Source organism: Nerophis ophidion, linkage group LG01 (assembly GCF_033978795.1).
Source record: "Nerophis ophidion isolate RoL-2023_Sa linkage group LG01, RoL_Noph_v1.0, whole genome shotgun sequence".
NCBI classification, from domain to species: Eukaryota; Metazoa; Chordata; class Actinopteri; order Syngnathiformes; family Syngnathidae; genus Nerophis; species Nerophis ophidion.
In genome coordinates this window covers 18,997,282-19,006,136 of record NC_084611.1, presented here as the reverse complement: position 1 = coordinate 19,006,136, position 8,855 = coordinate 18,997,282, and the positions used below count along the sequence as shown (strand labels likewise).

General features: G+C 42.8%; 1 protein-coding gene across 6 annotated transcripts in view; it reads left to right on the top strand.

Moving 5' to 3' along the window:
- Positions 1 to 581: 581 nt before the first annotated feature.
- Positions 582 to 8,855, top strand: part of trpm3 (transient receptor potential cation channel, subfamily M, member 3) — a 400,472-nt gene continuing 392,198 nt past the window's right edge. For all 6 annotated transcript variants that reach the window (XM_061897816.1, XM_061897779.1, XM_061897795.1 and 3 more), the window contains exon 1: positions 582 to 1,007. In XM_061897816.1, the coding sequence (XP_061753800.1) occupies positions 918 to 1,007 (90 nt within the window). In that variant the 5' untranslated portion in view covers positions 582 to 917. The remainder of the gene's footprint in view (positions 1,008 to 8,855) is intronic.

Below are 8,855 nucleotides of genomic sequence, written 5' to 3'. Positions count from 1 at the left end.
TGGACCATAAAACCTTGTGTTGGGACCGCTGCTAGCAGCCAAGAGCATTGCTCCATGAGCAGTAACGTGGTTTCACTCCACTGCACGCGCATCATTTGAGGAAAGCGGGTGAGGAAAACCGACGTCCCCGGTTTTTAACATCTTGCGTAACCGATTTAGGCGGCATCTGCAAACCAGTAAGTAGGTCGCACTCCTTGCAGGAATAGAAACACCGTTTTTTTTCTTCTTCTTCTTCCATTCTCCATCAGGATTCCCTCTTAAGGACGATACCGCCAACGGTTCACTCAGTTTTTTTTCTCTGTCCTCCTTTCTGTCATCACCTGTCTTTTTCCACAACTCTGCTTTTTTTCTTCTTCAGCATCATCTGTCTCCTCGTTCGCTCTCTCTCTCTTTCTCTCTCTCTCTTGTGGAGCCAATGGTGGAAACGCAGCCTCCAATGTAACTCATTGGCCGTCACACCGCTTGATGCGCTCCGTCCTCTCCCTTTTGCGCTATTCTGCACTGCACTGCTTCTCTCTCTCTCTCTACCCCCCCCCCCCCCCCCCACTCTTTCTTTTTCTCCAACCTGCATCCCTCTCGCACTTGAGTGCCTTCCTCAGCTCCGCGCCACTTGGGGGAAATACCGTGCGCTCTGTGGAAACTAATGCTTTTTGGGTTCCCCCAGCCTTTCCTCGGACTCCGTGGATGTGTGTGGGCCTGAGGAGGGCTCCAGGGTACGGGGGTAGGAGCTGCTCAAGTGGGCTCATCTTTTAGGCTTCTTCCAAGCCGTGGTCGTGGTTGATGGTGGCGCCTGGAGGGTCATGCCCTGGGACTTGTGCGCTTTACCGTGCTCGGAGTTGGAGATCCTCTCCCCTTTCCGCGCCCCCCGGCGGGGCAAGCTTGAGCCCGGTGCCGGGGGAAGCTGAAGAGCAGGCACCATGAACCAACTGGACGCGCCGCGGCCACTCAACTGGACCATCAGGAAGCTGTGCCACGCAGCCTTCCTGCCGTCCGTACGCCTACTCAAGGTAAACACACGCGCCCGGGAGCTGTAAGCGTAAAGCAAGAACCGTACAATATTTGTTGGATTTCGGGTGCAGAAGTGGGGCAAAAACCCCTGGCGTAAAGTGTACCCCTTCCGGGGGAGGGGAGGTGCGTGGTATTATGGAGGCCAATGGAAAGTGTTTTTGTTATAAACAGAGGTGGAAATAGGAGATTTGCATGGAGGACAGGTGGTGCGACTGGCAAGAAGAAGAGCGGAGATGGCTAATGAATGACGACGGATGCACCGAGGAGGATCCAGAATATGTAGATCTGCGTTGCCGAGCCAAAGTTGGCATGTTTGGAAATTGATTCGACAATTCCCCCAAACCCACCCTCTCTCTCAATAAGGCAACGTCCAAACTAGGGCTGCGACTAATGATTATTTTAATAGTCGATTAGTCAACGATTATCTAAACGATTAGTCGACTACCGTATTTTTCGGACTATAAGTTGCAGTTTTTTTCCGTAGTTTGGCCCAGGGTGCGACTTATGTGTAAAATAATTAACACATTACCGTAAAATATCAAGTAATATTATTTAGCTCATTCACGTAAGAGACTAGTTGATAACATTTCAATTTTTAGAATTAAGTTGATGAATCCAGATGGATCTCTATTACAATCCCCAAAGAGGGCACTTTAAGTTGATGATTACTTCTATGTGTAGACATCTTTATTTATAATTGAATCACTTGTTTATTTTTCAACAAGTTTTTAGTTATTTTTATATCTTTTTTTCCAAATACTTCAAGAAAGACCACTACAAATGGGCAATATTTTGCACGGTTATACAATTTAATAAATCAGAAACTGATGACATAGTGCTGTATTTGTTGCGATTCGCTGCTCCGATCGTTCAATGTTGTAGTTTTCATTCTTTTCTGTATCACATTTTGTAGTGCAACTCCTTCGTTCCTGTTTTTTTGTCTGTTTCCATAGCAACGTATTTTCACCTGCCGTGGTTTCTAGACACACACCTGTTCCACTAATCACCATCCTTTATAAGCCAGCCTTTTCTGTTCACTCATTGTCGGACTCTAATTTGCTCACACGCAACAGTTGAAGACTATTTGGTATGTTTATTCTCGCTAGCTTATACGCTACGCCTCTGTTCTCTTCTAGCTCTCATGCTAATGGTTTTGTTTTTCCTTTGTGTGCCTTTGTGGCAAATTTTAGTTGTTTCTATTCGTTTTCTCTAGCGCTCATGCTAGCTCCCTTTGTTTGCCTTTTCTGCTTAGCTCCAGTATTTTTGTTCCTCGCTTCTTTTGTTAAATAAATCTTGTATCTTACCTTACGCTGTGTTTCATGCCAACGCATCCCTGGAAAAACAAACTCGGCATCGCCATGCCGCCAAATCTTCACAGCATTTTACTTCTTTATCTCTTTTTTTCAACCAAAAATGCTTTGCTCTGATTAGGAGGTACTTGAATTAAAAAAAAAATGTTCACAGGGGTTACATCACTGAAAAAAATGTTGAGAACCACTGCTCTAATAGACTCAATGTGTAGAACAATATATTTTATTAATTCTTAAAATGTTGTCTATTTAATAGACTGTATATTTAATTTTATGATACCTCCACATTGCTGCCTGTCAGTCCCTCTGTGTTTGTTCGGGTTTGCTAAAGAGCCTTTTTTTTCCCGACATTGCAAATTGACGTTGCTTTAAAACGTTCCTGGATTGATGTAAACCACGTTTAAATGACTGACTTTGGCAAAAATTATAGTGAAAGTTATTTTTCACACAACTTCGTCTCACACTTGTTAGCTAGCTAGCAAACTGGAAGCTAACACTCTTACCGAGGCTAAGACCCTGCAAATGTCTGACATCATGTCTCTGCTTTAAATGTTGCCGTATCACAGATATACTGCCATAAAAACAACGTCCTCTTTGCAAAATGAGCAAGGCGTTTATGTTTTTAACAAAAATGAGAGAAAATATACTCACACTACACAACTTAGCACTGGCCTTGTTTTTGCCAGAGACCCACTTCTGCCTGGAAAAACCAGAGCGATGACATTGAGACTATTGTCGATAAATATAATTGTCGGCGACACACTAATTGTTGCAGCCCTAACACACTTGCTCAGTACGTCTGTTGTGTAGAAGTCTTGTTTAGACACCTTTGTGGCATTCATGCATGCATTTTTGCCAGCCACTTAGTCCACGGCTGCATCCTTCTTTCCTGATCTGAGTGTCTCATAAAAAATAAAAGCCTTTTTGCTCTGACGTTGGCGCAGACGTCTGCATACGTGTCGCCTGCTTGAATGGATTGCATTGAAACCCTTAATTAAAAGCCGATACGTGTGTATGGATGTGTGTGCAAGAGCTAGAGCTTTCCACGCTCTGGTGCATTTCCACGATTCTACATCTACAGTCCAACAGGTGCTTTTATTTTAGTGTTTTTCGTGAAAAGTCTCTTGAAAACTGCAGCTGTCATGAGCTCAGCTTACATTTTATACCAGAGTTATTCAACTGACTTGTTTTGGGAGACAGACTTCCGGAAAACTAAGGACTGGGGGGCTGGATCTCCCTTAACTATTAGTTTCATTTTTTATATTCCGGAGTACCATTGCCCTTTAATTGGTGTCTGTTTTGTCAAACATACGTTTAATAAAATGAGCTGCACATTTTTTAATGAAAGAAACTGCTGGCCTAAATGTGACCACTGGATGTCGCAAAAGCCATTCTGTCAGGCAAGCAAACAATATGGACCGGAGCCGAAACAAGAGGTACAAAGTAGACGCAGACTTTAACTCCATCCATTCATTTTTTACCACTTGTCCCTTTTGGGGTAGCGGGGGGTCGCTGGTGCCTATCTCAGCTGCATTCGGGCGGAAGGCTGCGTACACCCTGGACAAGTCGCCACCTTATCGCAGGGCCAACACAGATAGACAGACAACATTCACACTCACATTCACACACTAGGGGCAATTTAGTGTTGCCAATCAACCTATCCCCAGGTGCATGTCTTTGGAGGTGGGAGGAAGCCGGAGTACCCGGAGGGAACCCATGCAGTCACGGGAAGAACATGCAAACTCCACACAGAAAGATCCAGAGCCTGGGACTGAACCCAGGACTACTCGGGACCTTTGTATTGTGAGGAAAAGGCACTAACCCCTGGTCCACCATGCTGCCAGAGTTTAACTCAACCCTATTAAATAGTTTGTTTGTTTAGTTAGCACAGGATTAATACGTGGAAATGACAAGTGGGGTAGTTGAATTAAAAGTTAAAGTACCAACGAATGTCACACACACACTGGGTGTGGTGAAATTTGTCCTCTTCATTTGACCCATCCCCTTGATCACCCCCTGGGAAGTGAGGGGAGCAGTGGGCAGCAGCGGTGCCGCGCCCGGGAATCATTTATGGTGATTTAAACCCCAATTCCAACCCCTTGATGCTGAGTGCCAAGCAGAGAGGCAATGGGTCCCATTATCTTTTATAGTCTTTGGTATGACTCGGCCGGGGTTTGAACTCACAACCTACCGATCTCAGGGCGGACACTCTAACCACTAGGCCACTGAATAGGTTGTTGATACCTAGACTACTTTTTATCCATTCAACTAACTTTGGAGTGTTTTGCCAAGAGGATTATTTTTAAATATGCCCATTTTCAGAATGTGCGTGTTCTGTATAAACAAAGAAAACAATCTGAAGTTGTCTTTATTTTTAAGTTACCATGCCATGATTTTACCAGTCCCGCCCACTTAGGAATAGACGTTTCTCCATGCTAAATGGAGTTTGACACCCCTTAAAGAATCCGCTGCAAAATGTTAGACCCTCTCAAGTTTTTAGGACTGAACTCGCGTGCCACCAGTCGAATAGTCCGAATGATGAAAAAGAGAGGACCTAAAATGGAACCTTGAGGAACACCACGAGTATGACTTAAGATTCTCCAGTAACACATAAGTTACATAAAACACACTATGATAAATAAATGACCCAAAGGAGAGGATTTAAAGGGGTGCCTTGAGGAACGCCTCAGTTCTGTAAATCACGAGTTTGGACCCCAATGTTCTATGTTGAACAGGTGCATTAATTTGGTGTTTTTCATGAAAACTGTGCCTGGAAATTACTACAATTACCATAATTGCTACAATTACCAGAAAGCTAACCCCGAGGGTCTGGATGTCTCCCTTCAGTATTACTCATTTGCACTTAAATGTTATTGACGGTTCAAACATACATCGTTATTATTTATTATTACCTTAGATTTTTTTTGTACTTTAATTGTATGTAATTTTATTGTTTCATCAGTTTTTGAGTCCCTTCTTTGGAATATATTTTAATTACCGTATTTCCTTGAATTGCCCTAGGGCAGGGGTGACCATTAAGTCGATCGCGACCTACACGTCGACCGCGGGGGGTGTGTCAGTCGATCTCCAGCCAGGCTTTTAAAAAAAAATAGACCTAAATATTAGTGATCATCAATCTTCACCAAGACGTCACTTAAATGGCATTCACGGTACCGGAGGGTCTTGTGAGATGACGCTGGCTGCTGCAAGATCATTATTATTAAAAATGACCGAGAGGAAGGCGAGAAACACTTTTTATTTCAACAGACTCTCGCGCCGTACCTTCCGTCAAAACTCTAAAGGCCGACTGCACATTTCCTATCTTCACAATAAAAGCCCTGCTTCATGCTGCCTGCGCTAACTAAATACAGAGTCTCGGAAAACTGGCGTGCACAAGCGATCCCTCAGAAAGCTGGCGTGCACATCACTTGTGCACGCCAGCTTTCTGAGACTCTTATTTTGTTAGCGCAGGCAGCATGAAGCAGGGCTTTTATTGTGAAGATAGGAAATGTGCAGTCGGCCTTTAGAGTTTTGACGGAAGGGACGGCGCGAAAGTTTGTTGAAATAAAAAGTGTTTCTCGCCTTCCTCTCTGTCATTTTTTCATAATAATGAACTGGCAGCAGCCAGCGTCATCTCACAAGACCCTCGGGTGCCGTGAATGTCAATCAAGCAAGCTACGGGATTTGCCGCCAATGTTTTTCTTGTAAAGTGTATGGAAGCTGGATGAATTAGATGCCAAAAACCAACCACTTTCATGCGGTATTGTACAGAAAGGACAACTTTTTTTCTCCTCCATTTGAAAATGTGGGCGTTATCATCATTACTGTCTGATTCCAATCAATGCAAGTCATCAGAATCAGGTAATACACCAACTTATATTCTTGTCTTTGTGAAAGAAAGACATCTATATGTGTTACACATGCTTGTATTATCATTAAACACATTTAACTTGTTTACAAAAATGTCTCTTTCATAAATAAATAAATATAAATGATATATGTAAATGAGGTAGATCCCCTCGAGTTGGTCAATTGAAAAGTAGCTCGCCTGCAGAAAAAGTGTGGGCACCCCTGCCCTAGGGCATATAGTATGCACCTGCCTTGAATTACTGCCGGGTCAAACTCGCTTCCCAAAATAATTAGCGCATGCTTAGTATTACCGCCTGGTCAAACTCGTGACGTCACGAGTGACACTTCCCTGTCATCATTTTCAAAATGGAGGAGGCTGATTTCAATGCCGGTAATTTGAAATCGCATAAAGGGAAGAAGATTAAGAGGTATTCAGTAGGATTTAAGGTCCAAGCTTACATCACACTCAAATTTTTACTGCATGCCTTTGGTAAGTGCCGGAGTGAGAAGAGGTTTTAAAATAATTAGCGCATGCTTACTTTTACCGCATGCCTTTGGTAAGCGCAGGAGTGAGAAGAGGTTTTAAATTCATTAGCGCCCCGGCGGCAATTCAAGGAAATAAAGTAGTTATTTTTGTAATCAGTCTGACCTCAGCCTTGACAATAATCCTTGTGATTAACACATGCTTTGATATCATTTTACAATGTTGTAAACTCTAAGTAGGTTGGATATATTCATTTAATATGTTTAAAATAAAGAGTAAGATTAAAAAATCAGTGAGTGGGACCCAGGCCCCTGAGTAGTGGAAAAGTTGAACCCCCGATCTACTGTTATTAAGACTTATCTGCAAAAATGTTCGACTCTCTAGTTTTTAGAACTGAACTGGCGTGTCACCCATTGATTGAATCGATAGATGAAAAAGACGGGACCTAAAATGGAACCTTGAGGAACACCACTAGCATAACTAAAGAAGTTGAACAGACGACCACTGTCTGCATCTGAAGTAAACAATCTACAGTAGCACCTTCGTTAAATAAATCTCATTTCGAAATAATGCCAAAAAGGAGAGGACTTAAAGGGGTTCCTTGAGAAACGCCTCGGTTTTGTAAATCACAAATTTGGACCGCAGTGTTTTGTGTTTGCTAGCAAGGTTTAAATGTGAATGCAAGGATCTATCAATGTGTGGTCCAAGTTCCTCTTTAGAACAGGAGCGCTGTCGTCTTTTTTGCAAATTTCTGTAAAAAAGTTTATCTCCCTAATTTTTTAACTGAATTCGGGGTCCAGTATGATGTCATCCCGAGCCGAATCCCGGGCCTGCTATTTGAATAGCCCTGCTTTGGACCTCAGTTCAGAGCATGAAAGGATGGACTTTTTCTTCGGCTTTTTGTGGCACTTACTAAGAACGATGGAGCGCCAACCATGTCGAAACATCTCAGTTCAGCAAGCAGCAAAGGATTAACTGCACACGTTTGGCTTTTGGGCAGGGGATTATTGTGGCTTTTTTGTGACATTTATTCAAAAAAAAAAAAAAAGAAGTGACTTGTACGGGGGATTTTAAAGAGAAGAGCGAATGCGACAATAAAGAACGACACCAGAAGTTACAGGAAGTACATGGATTCATACTGAAAGCTGTTGCTTTGACCTTGCAGTTTATATTTCCAGTTTAAAATGAAAGAACTACTTCGATAAATTGTACTTGTCAGAGTAGTTTTGTTGCAACATACCTTTTTTGCATTTTTTCCCCTGTAGGACGAGTAAAAAATGTGATACTTTTATAGGATCAAACCATATTCCGTCGATACTACCGGGTATCGATTAACGTAGACTCTGTCAGGCTTGCCACTGACAGTTTGTTTGTGTTTTAGTTTTTCCTCTGTGTGTGTTTAGTATTTCCTGTTTTCATTTCCTGTCAGCGTTCTTATTAAGTCTGTTTCCTGTTTTTTTCCCCCTGTGCACTGTTTTCCCCTCATCTGCGGCTGATTGGCACCTGGCCACACCTGGTGTAAATCAGCCCACTTCTTTTTGAACCTGTTTTTGTCCTCCAGTCAGTTGCTGGATTATTGTCATGTCGATGTTGCTCTTGTCGTTGCTACCTGTCGTGTCGTGTTTTGTCATTGCAGCGTTGCGGTAAGCTTTATTTGATTGCGGTTTTTAGCTTACTGCCTTTTGTTCTCTGCTTCCAAATTTGTTTTTATATTTCATGTACGACTTCTGTGTCCTGCCCGAGACCTGTTAGCTTCCGCACTAGGCCTTTTTGTTTTTGCTAGCTTCCATGCTAAGCTCCGTTTATTTTCTAGTTCCCATGCTAGCTCTTTTTGTTTGTTATCCGCCCAGGTGCGCGCTTATGTTTGTTGTATCCCTTTGGTTTGTTCTTGTTTTATTATTTTTTATTAAAACATGTTTTCTCACTCCATGCCTGCCTCCATCTCTGCATCTTGGGGTTTGTCATCAACTAACCCTGACAGAGTCAAACGGTGCCATATTTTGGTACCTTTGGTTGCTTGTGATGTAGCAGACTTGTCACATCTGGTTGCAGACTAAACACCGGCTCACAGAAACAATCAGTCCAGCAGCACTTAGGGCGGACTCCTTCAAACTCTTTCTGAGTAATGCTGCAATTTTCAACACCAAACAAAGCAAGTATGCGTGGCAGAAAACGCTTAAATGTAAAGAGAGGCTCCACTCTTC